Source organism: Photinus pyralis, unplaced genomic scaffold, assembly GCF_008802855.1.
Source record: "Photinus pyralis isolate 1611_PpyrPB1 unplaced genomic scaffold, Ppyr1.3 Ppyr1.4_LG8, whole genome shotgun sequence".
Taxonomy (NCBI): Eukaryota; Metazoa; Arthropoda; class Insecta; order Coleoptera; family Lampyridae; genus Photinus; species Photinus pyralis.
Window position 1 is genome coordinate 19,513,804 of NW_022170819.1, and position 20,041 is coordinate 19,533,844.

The window sequence follows — 20,041 nt, forward strand, 5'->3', positions numbered from 1 at the left end:
GCTACAGTTAATACAAAAGTCAAATGCAGTTTTTGCTATATACATTTATATTTTACCATACACAAAAATGAGATACACGAATTTTTAAGCATTCACAAATTATTAGGATCATAATGTAAATATATAATAATTTATTGCTGTAAACTACCTTCTTAGATACAATCTATTCTTTAAGCATTAAAATTCACAAATTAAGGTGATAATAAATAAATTTCTAATATATTATTGCAAGCTTTTTTGGAACAAAATCATACTTCAAATGCAAATCATCGATAGATTGATAGATATGTGATGAATTACAGGTTACAGTTAATTGTTTACATTAAAGTTTGATAAAAAATGGTTCAGTACACTGTGCTTAGATTAAAGTTGTGCACACAGACAAAACCACCCACCGGAAGAAATGTACATTTTTAGACAAATGTTTTATATCAAATTTATATAATGTAGATGTAAAAAAGCTATAAAATACTTATCTCAAAATAACGTGGTGGGCTAATCTGACACACCCAAAATGTAAAACCGCTTTAGTACACACAATTTTTGAGGTATGCCTACAGGACATTTGAATCTATAGACAATAACTTACGTATACGTCGCACCTAGTGCTATCTACATTTTCGACATATAAAATGTTTACAAAAGTATAAATGTGTAAAATACGTTTTCAGCCTTATTTTAAAACAGTAACCTCCCAAACGCTAAGAGTGTGCCATTTGAATATGTTATTTAATAATCCCTGCATGAGGTAATTGAGTAACCTTAACATCATTTGAATTAATATCTTTGGCTGGCTGGTATCATTCTGTAACTAGAAAGTTACTAAGTTTCATATGCCGCAATGATGAAATTTAAAACCTTCACCTTTCATTTACACCATGACTTGTGTAATTTAATCTGTACAAACGCTTGTATTGTTTTTGTGTTATGGAAGGTGTATAGTATTGGATTTAAAGCCAATTAACATAAAAGAACATCAATTTTATACAAAACAGTGCACAAATGTTGATTCCTGATACAGCCACTTTTAAATAAAATTTATATACCTATACATGTGCAAGAAAGCGAGACAATAATAAATACAAATCCTGACATAAAGCGCTTAATACTCCCACTGTGTTGCACTTTCAAACGAAGATTCGCCTAACCGGAATGTTCCATTTTTACTTGCACTTAAATAACTTCCATTAACTGATTTAATACTTAGACGAGTCGGTTCACGCAGTTCCAAATAGAAACCTTCGGGAGTGTCCGAGTCTGCAGTTATTCCTTCTGAATCACAGTGCCAGTATTTACCATTTTGACCTACAATAAACAATAGGTTTTAAATATCTAACATCGTAAATTAATCATTTTTAAGTGAACTGAGTTTCGAACAAGACTGCTCTACCAAGCCAACTCAGTATAAAAATTTGTATGAAAACTTCCTCCACAAAATAAACGAGAATGTAAAATAGCACTGATTAAAAAAAATTGCTTATTCCAAATATCTATAATCTGATGTTCACCCAACAGACGCAGTTAAGCCACTCCCAATAAATTTTGGCCAATGTAATAACACACCCATTTCACAGTCACAAAATTATAAAAACCGGGAAATTTAAAATCGCATGTCACATTGTATGACTAGGTTATAAAGTGCTAGGTTTTGAATATTGACCTTTAAACATACAGCAGTACATAGTTTCAAATTGTTTATTAAGTTCAAAAAGATTACTTTGTTCATATAAATGAAATTAACGACAAATTGAGGAAAGGCACATACAAAACGCAATGACAGGTTTAAAGATGTCAATTTAGACACGGCAATTATAATTGGAAGCAAATAATTGCGTGTTACAGGTTTTGAAAATTCGGCCAATTAAAAATGTTCATTTAAATTTGCCGGGAATTTTTTGGGAGGAGCTTAACTGCATCTGTTGGGTGAACAAATAATAGACGCAAATTTACAAATGCATGCCCCATGGCAACATTGTATGTACTTCTAAATAGGCGTGGATGTGCAACCCTTTCTTTTATTTTTTTTTTTTTATTTTATTATCCCTCTCTTGTTTTTGGGCCCTCAACAGGCATGCGCCCAATTACAGAGTGACCCGCATAATGCTATTTAGAGGTGCCTCTGCAGAAGGTCTTAAGATGGTCTATACTACTCCGGTATTTACCTTACGAATTAGGAAAACTGCAGGAAAACCTAATTCGGAGTAGCTGGTAGAATGCTCGGAACTGGCCTAAGGTTAATTTCCATCTCCGCCACAGATGAAAAATTCACCTCAACCCAGGTTCGAACACCCGACCTTCGGATTTATAACCCAATGCTCTTACCACTGAGCCATAAATCCGATTCTTAATGCAAGTACTTACCTTTGAAGTATATTACTCCCTTATCTGCCCTTTCAACTTGGATCGTTTCATAGGTAGCTTTGTTACATTCTAATTTAGGATTATTGCCCGATTTATATCCCACAAAGCCTTGCTCACTTTTAAGGACTAGAATAGGTCGATTAATTAGGTAGAAGAAATATTTGCAATTTTCATCCATGTTATCGGCCGTGGCGTAGAGATGACCCGATCTCTTCGTAATAACATACCTCCCGTTATTCGCACGAAACGCGACGGAACCGTCTCCTTGCCAAATTAAATCGAATAAAGCATTGGACGACCTAGATATTAAAAAAAATTATAATTATCACATAGTAGTAAAAAATATATTTGAGAAACAATTGTATGTAAGCATAAGTTTTGATTTAAATTTAAAAGCCAACCGTTTTCGTGTCACTGCCACTGTTGGTAGAAAATACCAATGTCTACAGCAGCTGTAAGTGGAATTACAGCGGCAAGAAGTCATAGTCTTTCAAGCAGAGGTCCTCATAGATCTAGAAATCGGTAAGAAGGGGTCAAAAAAGGACATCCTCACAGACAGTGAAGCTGCACTGAAGGCGTTCATAGCTCGTACCCGTGACTCCAAACTAGTCTGGGAGTGCGTCTGCAATCTAAAGACATTGGCAACTGGCTACCACATCACCCTATATGATGGATGCCAGGATATTCAGATGTTGCAGGTAACATGAAGGCAGATGAACTGGCCAAACAAGGTGCCAATAAGGCTGGAGCCCTTCTATGAACTGACCAAAAGCCCCATAAAAGTGATAGTAAATATACAGGGTGATCCAAAATTGAGTGCAAAGATTTTAAGGCCGTATTAACAAGCCAAAAATAAGACATTTTTTTCATATAATCGTATGTCCTAACTTGCTTCGTTTTCTAGATACAGGGTGTAAGTTTTTTTTTAAAATCGAATTTTTTATCAATTATTCAAAAACCTTTAAGCTGATTTAAATAAAATTTGGTAGGCTTATTTGTCGTCCTTTGATGGGAATAAAATAAATAAAAACCGACTTTTTAAAAAACTTTTACACCCAGCATCTAGAAACGAACTTATTTTTGGCTGGTAAATATGCCCTTAAAATCTTTGCACTCTATTTTGAATCACCCTGTATAACAGATATTGAAAAATTTACCATTTACCATTCAATTTGTGCAGAACTTCTTTATTTATTTAACCATAAATCTCATTAGATTATAATTACATGAACTCCTGGATAGTATCCGAGGATAAACTTACAATACAATGTACTCACCTTTTATCGCCATTTGCCTGAATCCCGCCGCCAGTTTCTAGGGTCCAATAACGATCTTGCATTGTACGAATGTACCACCTCTTTGTGTTCCAGTCAAACTCCAGCTGGAATGTTTCGTGATCGGATATTTCATCTTGATTGGCAGTTACATCCACACCTGTAGAAAATTAGAGAATCTTTAGCCGATTTATTTCTGTATTAGCTTCAACTAATTTGAATTTTAGGTGTTTTGCATTAAAGGAGAATTGACCATCCGATAAACAGTTCCATAGGAGACTTGTTTGTTAAAATTATTGTTATGCTGCTATGAACAATACCATCACTACAACTTAATTAAAAGTCAAAACCATTCTTTTAGTATTACTTCATAAATATTAAGTAGGTACCTATTGTATACACTGCAATCAAATGCTCTTAAAGATTAGTCGATAGTCTTCAATGGTAAATAATAAACATATATTCTTTTTGCCAACTGTAAAATTATAATTCCAAATTAAAAACAGGTAGCTCATATAAGTGATTCATATTATTTACCGGTAGATACGTGCATACATCGTGATTTAAACATTTCAATGGTAAAAATGTACCTACATTCCAAAACGGGACATTTAGAGTGTACAGGGTGGCCAACTAAGAATGCGAGGTACTGTACCTGAGAATCTATCCATCGCAGAGGCTTGCGGTAAAAAAATTTATTACTAAAATGGCCACGAGCAAAACCTGGAACCTGGAACATATTTTTAAGTTTCTGAAATGACCGCTAGGGGGCGTAACTGCAATCTGGGATCTAAAAAAGTGATGTTTCTGTGAATTCCGCTATATTAACCTAACAAAAAAATGTCCAGTCTTTGAAGTTGACGATAATCTGAACAATTTTTCCTGTATCTCTAAAAATGAAGTGGTGGGGGGTATTCAAAGGTTTCCGTAAAGAACACCCTGTATCTTCGAAACGGCTGAGCCGATCTAAACAAACTCGGGTTAGTTAAAAAGATCTATTCTTCAGCTACATATATTAACACTATTTGAAGTTTTGTTAGTTTCACATATCACCGCTTGAGGGATTCGACATTCCGACAGAAATGGTTCATTTTCTCAAAAAAATTAAATGCATTAGTTTTTTTTTCATGAAAAAGTAGCTAAATGATGCCTAAACAAACTCGCGAAAACAGCATCTCGATATCTTGAGATATATATATATTTTTTTATATCGTGATGGCCAGCATTACGGCGGCACTAAAAGCTTCCTTTTTTTAAATCGATCCACCTTAGGGCCACAAATTATATATTAAAAATAATTCCGAAAAAATTCGCTTAAACAAATAAAATTTTAAGGGTATAAAATTTTCTTTGACCTAAATTTTAGGTTAGGAACAAGATATCGAGATGCTGTTTTCGCGAGCTTGTTTAGGCATCATTTAGCTACCTTTTCATGAAAAAAAAATCAAACCAATGCATTTAATTTTTTTGAGAAAATTAACCGTTTCTGTCGGAATGTCGAAAAAAGCCCTCAAGTGGTGATATGTGTAACTAACAAAACTTCAAATAGTATAATATTTGTAGCTGAAGAATAGATCTTTTGAACTAACCCGAGTTTGTTTAAATCGGCTCAGCCGTTTCGAGGATACAGGGTGTTCTTTACGGAAACCTTTGAATACCCCCCACCACTTCATTTTTAGAGATACAAGAAAAATTTTCAAACAAAAAAAGGTTCAGATTATTGTCAACTTCAAAGACCGGACATTTTTTTGTTAGGTTAATATAGCGGAATTCATAGAAACATCACATTTTTAGATTCCAGATTGCCGTTACGCCCCCTAGCGGCCATTGCAGAAACTTAAAAATATTTTCCAGGTTTTTCTCGTGGCCGTTTTAGTAATAAATTTTTTTACCGAAAGCCTCTACGATGGACAGGTTCCCAGATACAGTACCTCGCATTCTTATTTGGCCACCCTGTACACCTCAAACGAGAGTGGAAAAAATTCTGAATTCAACAAAATTTGGAAAAATCCTAGATTTGAAGTTAGTTTATTTCAGTTCCATTTGCGCATGCGCAACAACTTTCAGGCGAGGAGAGCGCATGTTCCAAGGCGGTTGAGACGTCAAAATCCCTCAAAAGATTTGGGGTTCTTGGTTTATTTAGAAAAACCTACCGAATATCCTTATATCAATTATTAGCTTTACCTTGCTTCACGGAAATGTATCTCGAGTTGAGGGATGCTACAAAACTAGCTTGAGGAAGAGAGTCCTCGAGGGAAAAGAGCTCATCTTTGGTTACCGTGTTAGAACGAGTTTTTAAGACAGCTTTAGATCCGATGGGACTAAGATATGCTCCGCTTTTATCTCTTAGGGCCAACTGTCCACTATGATATTCTGCCGAAAATAGGCAGTCCTTATTGCACGCGTCGACCAGTTTACCTGCAATCAAAAAAATGTAGTTTGACTTAATCGTAAATGTACCCACCTCCGGACGATAGATACTTGTTGTTACACGTGTGAAGAGCGTATTTCCCGGATTCATCCGCTCTAAATTCTAAAGTAAATAACGTATCTTCGCCCCAAGGAATATTAGCATCGACATGGATTTCGTCTAAGTTTTCGGACAAATGCGCAAACCGCTTCCTACCCACGGATCGAAGATTTACCTAATGGAGCGATAAGAATATATAGCTTTTTCATGGCGATAATACCTGAGGTCGGGCGGCAAGATGTACGTTCCAAAATTCAGCATCCGTAGGAACTTTGGCGGTACATGTTAACTTATCCGAACTCGAACCGAGGAAGTAGCCGCGCACGACATTTCGTAGTGCCCATCGTCCGGTACCGTCATCGGAGACGCTAATTTGGAATTGGCTGCCCGGTTCTTTTTCTTCACTTTCGCAAGTAACATTGCCAAATGAATCCACTGCCAAGTATTTGTCCAAATGTGATCTTAGGTATATGTAACCTGAAACCGATCTTTATGTTACAACAAAACAGATTGCAAAATAAATGTATTTAAAAGGTTGATTAGTGAACCAAGAGTATTTGACTAGTGGAAACATCCATGGTAAGATCAGACACCGTATAGGACACTTACTATCGCCTCCGTTGGAGCAATCAGGTTCCAAAGTCCAGATCTGCTTCTTTTTTAAAGAAGCTCCATTCGCGTTGATTTTGAATCCGAACGTTTCTGCAGTAAGGTAACGAAATTTGGAATTGATTAATCCTATGGTCCAACAACCCTTTTGCTGATTTTGGGTTATTATATCTCCGCCGTTCAATTCACCGTTAGCGTAGCCGTTTAATCCATTCATATTTCTTACTGTAACAATAACAAATTACATTTAAGTTTTTTTTCAACATACCTATAGCCGTTTAGTAAACATTTTTATTGCGTTTTGTGCAAGTTTGTCTAATTTTATAAACCCATTTGCAAAAAACTTTAATTTTCCACACCCCCCACCCCTTTGTAGGAAATTAAGTTGTATATTATTCGCGTTCTATACATTTTTTGCATCGTTTTCCTAGCAAAAAAAAAACAGGGGCCATACATGTCCCATTTCTGGAATACATATAAAGGGAAGTCAAAATAATGGGTGGCAGTGGCGATCAAAATAAGGATTGAATTTGTAAATAAGTTGAGGGGTAACTTTCCTCTTTATTTTTCAACAAACGTATAGGAAGATGAATTAGGTAACTGCATTACCTTGGCACAAAACAAACAAGTAAAAAGGTTTTCGCCCTAAGGCGAGTAACTTCAGCGCATTTCATGAATGATCAGTAGGTACTTCCCAAAAGGCGCTGTGATTTTCTTTACTAGAGGCATATATGGTTCAAATTTCAAAGAAATATCTCCATGAACAAAAAAGTTGGCGTTGCGCAGTTGGCATTTTGCAGTCTGCGCATGCGTGGATTTGATTTTTACTATGTGCGATATGTTTACTTTTCCTAATGGCATTTGTAGTTTTCGATTTTTACTAAATGTGATGTTTTTCTTTACTAGAAGCATCTATGGTTAAAATTTCAAAGAAATATCTTGATAAATAAAGAAGTTGGCACTGACTGCGCATATCTAATTTTTGCAATATAGACGGACGACGGAAAGGGACCTTCAAACATGATTGAAAATGCACAAAAAAATGCTGTACGGGTTATTCACTAACCTAACTTCGCGTTTCTCAAAGTGTGCTGCGCGGAGCCCCATGGACCGATACCTGGGAGCATATAAAAAACCGCGTATTTCCGAAGTACCAGAAGAACCAACGCCTGGGTCTTCTAATATAAGTATTTCCTTAAAAAAGGACTGCGATGACAATTGGAGGCGCTAAAAGTGGGTATTTGAACTTAAATTTTTGAAAAATTTCTCCCGGACTCCCCTCTTACATGTGTGGGGGGGAGGGGGGGCTCAGTATCCCCATACCCCTCGGTTGAGTATGCCTCACTCCCGGCGGCTCTGTCGTCACCTTACATTCCATTGTATAAGGGCTCTGTGTTTAAAAAAGTTTGAGAAACGCTGTTCTAACTCATTTTCTATCAAATTTTACTAAAATAACTTTAATACATAAGTTGTTTAGCCTAAGCACAATTTTTCAAATTCGGTAGTAGTTATTATTTATAAGGGTGTTTCAAAAGGGGCCCACAGGCATTTTAGTTTAGGATCTACATATGAGTTCCAAGATAGATCTTTAACGGTTTTTGTAACAGTGATGATTTATAACTACATAGATATATCGAAAAGAGATTACTATATATAGCTTCAGTTGCCTTCATACTGGATCTTAAATAATTGTGGTTTAGTATAGAAATTGTTACTTTCCATTTCTAAATGGCCAATCGTTATGTAATTATCTGCAGCAATAAAAATAATAAATCAAAATGGACACCTACAGTCCAGATACAAAGCCTCAAATTTGAATTATTTGAAAATTCAACAATCTTTATCTCGAAAACGGTAAAAAAAATATTATAGATCTATTGTTTATAGATTTGTATTGGAATCTAAAAATCGAATAAAATACAGGGTGTCTCATTTAGAATTTTCAAGTTGAGGGCCTGGAACCACTTTTGAGACACCGTGTATAAATAATACTAAGCTAGAGAGGGAAGGGGAGACGACACACTACTTTGACTCGGATATTACAAGCACTCTTCCCCAATGAAGGTATTGTACTTAAATATATTCTCGACAGTATTGTGTCATTTTCCGGACTTTTATGCAAATAACTATTAAATTGAATAAGACACACGCATCACACACATTTTTTCCGGGAAAACGATGTAGAGTGATCCCTTCTAAAATTATACAAAATTGAGATGTGACACCCTTTTAATTTCATTAGTTAAACCGCAAAATTGGGCCGGGGCGGACAGACAAAACGAAAACAGTAGCACATTTTTTTATTTGTTAAGGGCAATAAAAAGCATTTCCAAAAATTATGGTTGAAGTGCTAAGGGCGCTACAGATTTCGGAGAAGAATATAGAACCGGGGGGTCTGCGGGGTATGGAATGTTAATTTCCGTACAATCTTCGCATGCTTGAGGGTATTCCAGACACTCCCCGGTTCTGCCTATATTCTGACGGTTTTTAGGGAGAACATAGAACCGGAGGGGGGGGGGGGCATGGAATGCGAAGGTCTTATGAAAATTGTAGGGACATGAACATTATATCCGCTAATGATAATTAAAAAATAATAATAATAATACCTAATATTTTATTATCCAAACAAGTAAATATACTCAATAACAGGACAATATTCCAAAAAATTACAAAATCAAAAGTACATGCGAGTATATAATAATAATAAGCCCATTACAGTAAATCTAAAAGAAATATTTTTAAGGGACTGGGGGGGGGGGATGACTTTCAGGTGGGCGAAATCGTCTCAGTCGGAAATTACAGCGATTTATAATTCCCAAATTAATTAAACAGAAGTCCCAAAGCCTTGGGATTGCAATTAATTGATAATTACCTACTTGATAGATATCTAGATAATAAATACCAATAACGACTTTGCGCTAGAAAAAGCACGCATCGTTAAATCGCAAGTGGAAGCTAGACTTACCTACCTACCTTACTGTTCTGCTCTAATTTGTGCTTAAAGTGTGTGAACTTCGTAATAAAAACATGCATTTAATTAAGACTCAAATTAAGATGATTACGTAGGATATCCGGCACGCCGATAACTCATGATTATAAAGACACTTATCAATTATCATACATAATTTTTTTCAGTTTTTATTATTTTTATAACGATTGGTCACAGGAAATGGATATGCAACAACACGTAGCGTATTTATTTGACATTGCCAATAGTAAAATGGACAATACATAAATATTAGCTTAACACGTTAGAGGTAGACTTATTAATTAATAAACTAATGAGATAGTTTCTCATCTCTTTTCTGTTACAGTAAATTCATTTTTCATCGCGTTTCCGCAGTAATTGTTGTGTAAATGGACAATTATTTCACCTACTCAAACACTTACGTACTTTGAAACGGAGAAAAAGATGCGTACCCCATGGCATTGTTGATGACCGGATATAAACGACTGAATATCAATGAGGTAGGTAGTTACCTAGCCTTATTTGATTTATGAGCGTTTCCTGCTACAGAGTACCTACACCTCGGGGACTTTTGGAGGGTGGTGGTCCAACCTGATATTTTAAAATAATAAATATATTGATATATGCTTGAAATCAATACTATTTCAATACATTTTTTGAATTTAGTACTATTTGTATTAATTTTGTTTAATCTACTTGAATGTTTTTTGAATCATTTAAAATGTTGTATATCATCCCTGGCGTGCACATTTTTGGAAAAAGAATCATATGCAGTCTTTTAAGATGAAAATATACAGGGTGTTCTATTTAAAAAATGAGCTTAAATCCGATAACTTTTTATCTGACCCCGTATAATTAATTTGAAAAACGGTAGATTATTCAACAATCATTACAAAGAAACTTTTGTATACAATATTTGTCTTTTAACTAAGAAAATATAAGGTCATTCTGAAATTGACAATGTTTCGGTTTTCAGCCGTATCTCTTATTTACCATTTTAAGTTTTACCCAAAAGGAGCACAATTGCGCCTATATGACTTTTTTGATTAACCCTATAAATGTCGAAAATGGGACACCCTGTACATTTCTAAGTTTTCTGTGCTGAAATCTTCGCGACTCTAGCATGAGGAGTGTTCATGCAAAAGGGGACACCTCTTCTACTAATAGTAACTGCAAAAAACGAACTGCGACCGGGCAATCGATTGACAGTGTTACAATTTACCATAAAAATGGATATGTCCCTTTTTGAATGAACGCTCCTCAAATGTGCTTGTATACGGAAAAAGGACGCGTTCTAAAGCAACATTTCTAATCGGCGCTAAAATCAAAAAAATATTGAGGAAATTTTACTAACGGGCGATCAAAAATCAGTTGCTGTCGAGTCGCCTTTGGAAGTTCAAGTTTCCCATGAAAACAAAAATTCCAAGGGTGACTCGACAGCAACTCATTTTCCATCGCATAGTATAATAGTTTATGGAATCTGTTTTTCAATTGTTTCGCCTACAAGGTAGTTGTTCCGGAAGTTTCAGCGTTTTCTATTTCCTTCCGGAACGACTTTTTTTCAGGTACTTTGTAACCGCAAAAATTGCACCACATCAGTAGATCCTCGTAAAATTGGGTTCTTTTTTGTTACTCAGTCAGTAAAGTTTGTTAATTATAATCATTGCTACATACCATGGTGTATAATAAAAACACACCATAGTCAGCAAGTATTTCATTTTCGTTTCTTGGGCAGCTCAAAAATCGACGGTACTCCCCGCAGCTCACAATAAATACATGATATAGCACATTTCAGGGTACATTCAATTTGTACAAAATGTATGCGAATCCGTTACAGCTTACAGATCCTCCTTACCATGGACTAATTACAATTTTAGTTCTTACCAACGACCAAAATTTAATTGTTAAAACTGATATTTTTTATTCATATTCATGTTGTGAACAGCGTTTAATTAAAGATTATTCCATTATGACTTAACTAAAGCGGGAAATGAATACAGAAACAGGTTAATTAATTGTGCAAAAGTAAAGTACAATTAAACAAATTGCAAACCGTGAAGTGCACGTTACCAAACCTTTCGAGATCCAGTTAGAATAGGCGAATTAATTTTAATTGTAAATTTTTTTATGCAATTATGACGTCGCTAAGAAAAAAGCAATTAATAGATTAATGCATCTGTGAAGAAAGTCGAGGATTCGATAAACGGAGATATTCTTGCGGTATTTTGTTGCTGTGTACATCGGCCTCTACGGATAGGTCAATAAATACAGCGAAGCCGTTACTCTCGACCCTGGCATTGACTTTGTCTTGCAACGTCCACGAAAGCAGAGATGAAATTTGTCGCAGTAAATTTATTGGAAGACGATGTGAATTTTTAGCGGGCGCAAATTTTTTATATCGCCCCCTTACAGACAACGCCCTTTCTTTATCGGTGCATACAAATAGACACAGGTTCAAAGCGCACATGATGATAAGTGGGGTGGATAACCAAACGTCCTTGAGTGATAAATGAAATTCCCAGATAAAAGAGGAACAATTTCTATTTTAATCTCCATAATAGAAATGCAACAAAGAATGTATATTTTATAGCGTCCCACAAAAACGTACCTAATAATGGTATAAATCGTGACATTATTTGTCACAAATTAACATTCTACCCCAACATGTAGGTATGAATAAGAAATAACCCCCGAACTTACCTCACCACCGGTGAACTTGCACAGTTGTTAAGGATAAAGAAATTGAATTTTTTGCACTCCTCCTCTATGAAAATCACGATCTCTTTATACTACCACTGACAGCTTCTAAGACGTCCTTTCAACACTACACGTAAACTCAACTGCCAAATGAAGTGTGTGCAACAAAACCTTTTATACCAGGGTGGGGAGCTCAAGAGAAGTTGGTTTTACAATGGAATAAGTATTCTATGCAGGGGGTAAGGATTCTTTTGCCGGTAACTAGAAGAATATTGTACAATCTCCTGTAAATTTAGGTATGTCATGGTCATCTATCAATGCACCTAAATCGCAATATAAGTCAATACCTGTATGGATCTCTTATCGACGTGACCGTTGGAAACCGTAACAAATGCAATTACCCAAAACCAATTAAACATAGTAAGTATTTGGGTGGCAATTAATTAAAGTTATCGGAACGTAACATAGCGTACCTATCACGCCAATTAAAACCAAACTCCACCAAACCGAACGGTTATGCTTATGCTACAAGTGTATGATCTTATCAAGTGATAGGTAGGTACCTAATATAATTTGCAGATTTGTAATTAAGAATATCTACGTTTATTCACTTGAACAAATTTAGGCGCGTTCTAAAATTTAAAATTTGCACAGTTTTGATTGGCTACTCATGAAGTCTTTCTTGAATTCAAATTTTTACATGCGAATAATTAAGGATTCGTACAATCAAGTACTTACGAATTTTGACCTGCCCAATAGACTATAATTGAATACGTTTAATACCGCAAGTACCACGTTCGATATTTGTGTATACCAACAACTGGTTTCCAACATGTTAGAATATTTTTTCAATTAACTGTACCTACAGTTATTTTTTCACCATATGGGCAATGTCTTCTCTATAAATACAGTAAAGTGAAGCGCACCGAACGACCATATGTCCCGTTGATATTTTCTCTGACCTATTAAATAATTTTTTGTTTGTTAATCCGGCCCGATAAGCGTAACCATTACAAAAAAGTAGCGCGCGCCTCGATTTATAAGCGCGTCTTGCGTGATTTGTTCCGCTCGCGTGAGGGTTTGAGATCTCAGCATTGAGACCTCTGCTCGAAATGGTCCTGATTCGTAAATAAAAAGGTCCGCTTCGTGTTGTAAACACACACATATTAAAATTTCTGTGTTAAAATTTAACGTTTTCCCTCGCGAATAATTTTCCCTTTAAAAAATCGAGTAGCTCAAAATGGCGTAGCCAATCTACGTATATACTACCTAGACGATAATTGTTGCACCATGTGCCGTGTGTAAATTACAACTTTTTGCAAGCTAAAAATTTTACACACTCCTTTGAGGTAAATTAATCAACAGTTTGTACTATTTTCTAAAACAATGTTCACATAAATTCAAATTTTTTACAGAAGTATGTTTTTGTTTTGATTACATGCTCTTGACAAAAAGTAATATTCATATAAATTTTGATCTTTCTTTTAATACAGTGGAAATAATATATGGAAATTACCGATTCGTTTGATGTATGTACTGAATTGTTGTTTGTAAAGTAAAACAGTCACGGGGTGACAAAAGCAAATAAGTTACAACACCTAATTCCGTGATTATGTTCGACATTAAACTACAGTCTCGAAACCCCGAACGAGAGGCGAGTTACATATCATGGGAGCAAGATTCTGCTAATAAAAACTCTTCAGTTTAGAATCTATGTGAGATATATGAGTTGCGATTCACTGATTTCCACATATATGTTGTAAGATTGAATTTGCCCAACAAGGCCATGTAATTTTCCATCTTGCTCTTAACAAAAGGATTTTATTGCACCAAAGATAAGTCACATCATGTGTACTTCACACCCTTTCAGAACTTACCTACATCATTATTAAACAAACTGTTCATAATTTTAGTTTTTTTTTACGTTCCTTCCCAACCGTTGTTTACAACTAACGTAAGGGGGTCCTGCCTTAGATGTTTGATCACGTGCTAGTTTTCAAATTTAAGCAGGATCTTGTTTAGTTTTGGAAGGAAGTCATTTGGGTGGCCATTTTTAAACGTTGCCAGGTTGAGTTTATTTCAGTGTTCTTGTAGTGTGAAGTTTGCGTAGAACCTGGGGTTTAAGTGCACTACATGCTTCAGGATTGATTTTTTTTCCGTACATCTCGACACCGAGCCGCTGTAAACTTGATTTCTGTTTAATTGGGAAGTGCGAATCACCAATCTGAAACAATCTACAGTTCATACTGGGCGACGCGTTGGAAACATTTCGGCCAGTTAAACGGGAATTGTGTGAAAAACACAGCTCATGTTAATTTCTTACGAAACGTCTTGTAGATGATTCTCAGTTGGAATTAGTGAATTTGAGTTATAATGTTGGTAACATGTTTTGGTGTTGTCAGTATTGTTGCGGTGATGCAACTTCACGATCATTGTGATAGTGGTGTTGGATTTTGTAAACGCCATTGTTATTAAAACATATTGATCGTAAGCGTAATTTGAAGGATTAATTTCTCAATAGAAATTATTAATCATGACGGCACACGATCAAATGCGTGCAATGTTAGACCAGCTAATGGGAACTGGACGCAACGGTAAACTTTTAAAGCACCTCGACATGTCCTTCATTTTAATTCTGAAAAATATTTTCAGGCGAAACAAACAAGTTCCATGTAAGATTTAATGACCCTAAGGTGTGCAAATCGTTTTTGTTAAGCTGTTGCCCGCATGAAATTTTGTCATCAACGGTAAGACCTCAATTTATCTCTTATACTTAGATCCTTTTCCTGATTATCATTCATACAGTTGAAAACGAAGAGATCAAAAACACAAATATAAAAATAAAAATCTATGAACTAATTATCCAACTGTATTTTCAGAAACATCTCAGTTTTCTATTATTACATGAAGATAGGTGTTAGATTTTGTAAGTACAATTACGTACGTATGCAAAAGTATTTCAATAATTAGGTTATCACTTGGCTATTCAAAAATGTGTAACGTTATGACGAGTAAATAAATGGTACTGATTATTCGACGAAGGACTCTCGGCTTAATAAAATGATTATGACATTTATCAAAGTTCGCGTTAAAAGATTTCGGATCATTACCATTTTTGTTACTCTTTATATTCACAACGACTTGGAAGGTGTGGCAAACGTTTCCTTTATACTGTCCTCATAAAGGTTTGGTAAGTAATTCAATATAAACGTAGAAGGCATATTTCATTGGAACTAGGAAAATCGTGCATCTAAAATATCACTTTGTGAGTATACTGGGTTAACATTATTTATCACATTTAGATCAGGTTCCACAAAGAGAAGGCTGTCGGGATATAATTTTACGGTCTATAATCTACACATCAAGTTCTCTCTCATTCGAAGCGATTTATTCCTTAGTGTAATACTGTTTGGATATTATAACATCATACATGTAAATAAAAATGGTGATTGAAACAAATAATAATCAGAGTGTGCAAGAGAAAATTTTGTTTTTCATGGCATGCTTAAAAATGTTTTTTTGATTTTGTTTGCAAAAAAATGCCAATGCTAAGCATCACAGATTTCTAATGAAGGTCTTATTGCATTTTCTGACACAGAGGTTAGAGGCTAAGTTGTGTTGTTTATAGATCTTTCGTAATTGTAATTCAAGTTTTGAGAAAAATTGCTGTTTTTGTGGAATCTGAAAATATGCAAAATCATAATCGTAAGGAGTTTTATCAATACACTTTCATGAATGGTGTGTTCACAATGACAAATTATTTGTTACCTGTTGTATCTTCCCTGTTAAAAATTAAAAAATCCACGAAGACAAGATGTTTCTCATCATTATTGGCGGCGTACACAATCAGATTTTTGAGGAAATGAACTTAAATACTTGTAAGTTTATTGTTTATATTTTATTACTTTCTTATTTTCATTTGTTAAACTGCCGCATATCGAGTAGTGCCTATATACCTTCAGTTTTATTTTTCATGTACGTGTTTAAAAAGAGCATGATCGTAATGGAAAATTTGTTTCTTTGAGTTTTTGTTTTAAGAAATGGTGTTATGTAAAATCAGAGTAAGTATGTTTGGAGAAAACTTCAAGGCCGTAATAAAAACAGTAGGGTACAATAAATCCATGACTACCTATAAATAAAATTGAACTGCGTGACCATCTTCAAGTGGTGGAAACATGTTTACGATCAATAGAAAAGTTGAATGCTTATAGACGTAATGCATGATTGCGAATTATTTTTTTATCTTGAATCGATGGACAACGGTGAAATAATGTACAATCTGTGAACCCCAAAATTCTTTGTAGCGATTAAGTATGCATTGGTCACATTATTATGTAACCAAATCATTTCTTGGTGTTTGTTATGTTAACAGCGGATGGATCTAGGGGAATGTCCCAAAATTCATGACTTGGCTTTGAGAGCAGATTTTGAAAAAGCACAGTCTCATAAGGATTATTTTTACGATCTTGACGTAAGTATATTAAAAGTTGCTCTGTGCGCGTCTGTACAGTAGGTGTTTAAGGCGATGGAGCATCTTCAAGCGTTTATCAGCGATTGTGACCGACGCACCGAAGCCGCCAAGCAAAGACTCGCAGAAACACAGGAGGAACTGTCAGCGGAAGTTGCCGTCAAGGCCAACAATGTGCACGAACTCGCCGAACAGATTGGTCAGAAACTTGCTAAAGCCGAACAGCTGGGAGAGGAGGGATTTGTCGAAGAAAGTATGAAGCTCATGGAAGAAGTAAGATTTCTCCGTCACTTTTTATTAATAATAATAATAATGTTTGTTTTACTTTGTTACGGTACACGATGTACAGGATGGCCAAATAGGAATGCGAGGTACTGTATCTGGGAACCTGTCCATCGTAGAGGCTTGCGGTAAAAAAATTTATTACTAAAACGGCCACGAAAAAAACCTGGAAAATATTTTTAAGTGTCTGCAATGGCCGCTAGGGGGCGTAAGTGCAATCTGGAATCTAAAAAAGTGATTTTTCTGTGAATTCCGTCATATTAACCTAACAAAAAAATTTCCGGTCTTTGATGCTGACGATAATCTGAACCTTTTTTGTTTGACAATTTTTCCTGTATCTCTAAAAATGAAGTGGTGGGGGGTATTCAAAGGTTTCCGTAAAGAACACCCTGTGTCTTCGAAACGACTGAGCCGATTGTAACAAACTCGGGTTAATTGAAAAGAGTTATTCTTCAGCTACAAATATTATACTATTTGAAGTTTTGTTCGTTTCACATATCGCCGCTTGAGGGCTTTTTTCGACATTCGACAGAAATGGTTCATTTTCTCAAAAAAATTAAATGCGCGGATTTGATTTTTTTTTCATGAAAAAGTAGCTAAATGATGGCTAAACAAGCTCGCGAAAAGTGCGTCTCGATATCTTGTTCCTAACCTAAAATTTAGGCCAAAGAAAATTTTATACCCTCAAAATTTTATTTTTTTAAGCTAATTATTTTTCTTATATAATTTGTTGCCCTAAGGTGGATCGATTTAAAAAAGGAAGCTTTTAATACCGCCGTAAATGCTCGAAATGCTGGCCATCACGATATAAAAATATATATATATATATCTCAAGATATCGAGATGCTGTTTTTGCGAACTTGTTTAGGCATCATTTAGCTTCTTTTTCATGAAAAAAAATCGAACCAATGCATTTAATTTTTTTGAGAAAATGAACCATTTCTGTCAGAATGTCGAAAAAAGCCCTCAAGCGGCGATATGTGAAACTAACAAAACTTCAAATAGTATAATATTTGTAGCTGAAGAATAGCTCTTTTGAACCAACCCGAGTTTGTTTAAATCGGATCAGCCATTTCGAAGATACAGGGTGTTCTTTACGGCAACCTTTGAATACCCCCCACCACTTCATTTTTAGAGATACAGGAAAAATTGTCAAACAAAAATTGTTCAGATTATCGTCAACTTCAAAGACCGGACATTTTTTTGTTAGGTTAATATAGCGGAATTCATAGAAACATCACTTTTTTAGATTCCAGATTGCAGTTACGCCCCCTAGCGGCCATTTCAGAAACTTAAAAATATTTTCCAGGTTTTGCTAGTGGCCGTTTTAGTAATAAATTTTTTTACCGCAAGCCTGTACGATGGACATGTTCCCAGATACAGTACCTCGCATTTTTAGTTGGCCACTCTGTACAACAATAGTAGGCAGTAATTGTCATGCATAAAAACAATAATAAACACAAAAGTACATAATAAAAACCATGATGATGTGTTTTGGGTTGACTTATATAACTCAATGCTCAAAATATTCTTTTAGGTTGTAAGAATGTTAAACGCTAATATTGTATTGTTGATTAGGTTGACGAATTTAGAAAGAAAAAATTGGAGGCCGAACAAGAATATCGAAACTCCATGCCCGCGAGCAGCTACCAACAGCAAAAGCTTAGAGTTTGTGAAGTATGCTCCGCCTACTTGGGCATTCATGATAACGACCGGCGTCTCGCGGATCATTTTGGCGGAAAATTGCATCTTGGTTTTATTAAAATCAGGGAGAAGCTGATAGAATTGGAGGTATTTAGCCTAAGCGCATCAATTGTTTTTTATAGTTTGCTGCTCTAGGCTACGGCAGAAAAGCGAAAGGAAGAGAAGCGGAAGTCGATGAGGGACCGAGATCGCGATTTTGAAAGGGAAGAAAGATATCGTGAGCGGCACAGGGAACAGTACGTCGGCGGTCGTGAACTGGATCGGCGCTCTAAGAGGCATCGTTCCAAGTCTCGCGAAAGGAATCGTCATACTGAAAAAGACAAGGATCGCGATAATAGGTCGGTATTGCGATGTCGTCGTCTAAATAATTGATGATTTGTTGCAGAAGTCGCCCTTACAGATCTAGATCCAGAAGTCGAGATCGCAATCGTCGCTCACATTCGCGTCACTCCAACTCGAGTGATAAGAAACGTGACAGGGATTAAGGGAGTGGTTCAGATGCTGTAAGTTATTCTAATTATTAATTGCACCATTTGGGTTGCTTTGAAGTTGTAAATCGTAATATTATAAATAATCAATTATGTGAATTCAATTGACTTGCAAGTTTCTGAAATATTTAGTTCTTAAAGATTTGTTTTTTTTTAAAAACTTGAATAAATATATAATTGAACAAATTTTATTTTGTAATAAGAGGTAATACACAAAAGTATCCCTTGGTCATACGTTGGAGAAGTGATATATGTTTATCAAATGTTAGATGTATTTAAATAGGTATTTTTTGTATGAAAATATTTATTATTTAAATGCATTTTCAATATTTTCGAGGTAGTTAAGTATGTTACCTTTCATAATGTATTTAATTTACACTTCACGATGAATCAAAAGGTTTTGTGAAGGAACCACATATTGTAAATTATATCTATACTGCATTCATTATAAGAAGGTAGTAGATGGCGCTGTGTTTGAAGATCGACACACACAGGAAAAATATAAAACGGCACCAAATTATTGTAAAATAGAAATATTCAGCAGTGCGAACAAAAATAAATCTTTCACAAAAACAACTTATGACGCTTCGGCAGTTTACTTGGCAACATAAAGTACCTTGCAAAATTCACCAGTCGTTTTATGTTTCATTGTAATACTGACTCGTGTTTTAACTAATCACAGTGAAGGTCAAAGCTTCCCTATGCTTTTTACCGCTACCT

The 20,041-nt window shown here is 35.3% G+C and overlaps 2 protein-coding genes and 1 long non-coding RNA gene across 4 annotated transcripts; 2 read left to right on the forward strand and 1 right to left on the reverse strand.

Annotated features, from left to right (window-relative positions):
* Window positions 1-108: 108 nt before the first annotated feature.
* On the reverse strand, window positions 109-12,591 carry LOC116178241 (protein singed). Its single transcript, XM_031497685.1, has 8 exons — window positions 12,383-12,591; window positions 6,715-6,939; window positions 6,326-6,582; window positions 6,100-6,280; window positions 5,820-6,053; window positions 3,639-3,795; window positions 2,362-2,660; window positions 109-1,305 (listed from the first exon to the last, which is right to left on the reverse strand). Exons 2-8 carry the CDS (start codon window positions 6,929-6,931, stop codon window positions 1,103-1,105), a joined length of 1,548 nt encoding a protein of 515 aa, XP_031353545.1. The 5' UTR covers window positions 6,932-6,939; window positions 12,383-12,591; the 3' UTR covers window positions 109-1,102.
* Window positions 9,770-10,316, forward strand: LOC116178243. Its single transcript, XR_004146824.1, has 3 exons — window positions 9,770-9,971; window positions 10,029-10,182; window positions 10,232-10,316. It is a non-coding gene; the product is annotated as an uncharacterized LOC116178243 (long non-coding RNA).
* Window positions 12,592-14,781: 2,190 nt separating the features above from the next.
* Window positions 14,782-19,507, forward strand: LOC116178219 (putative RNA-binding protein Luc7-like 2). Of its 2 annotated transcripts, XM_031497654.1 has the most exons (7): window positions 14,782-14,973; window positions 15,032-15,126; window positions 16,752-16,850; window positions 16,902-17,120; window positions 18,708-18,920; window positions 18,969-19,171; window positions 19,219-19,507. In XM_031497654.1, the coding sequence occupies exons 1-7, from the start codon at window positions 14,913-14,915 to the stop codon at window positions 19,316-19,318; spliced, it is 990 nt and encodes a 329-aa protein (XP_031353514.1). In that variant the 5' UTR covers window positions 14,782-14,912; the 3' UTR covers window positions 19,319-19,507. The 2 variants fall into 2 exon arrangements, with proteins under 2 accessions (XP_031353514.1, XP_031353516.1); XM_031497656.1 differs by lacking the exon at window positions 14,782-14,973 and having other exon boundaries at window positions 15,259-16,850.
* The last annotated feature ends 534 nt before the right edge of the window (window positions 19,508-20,041 follow it).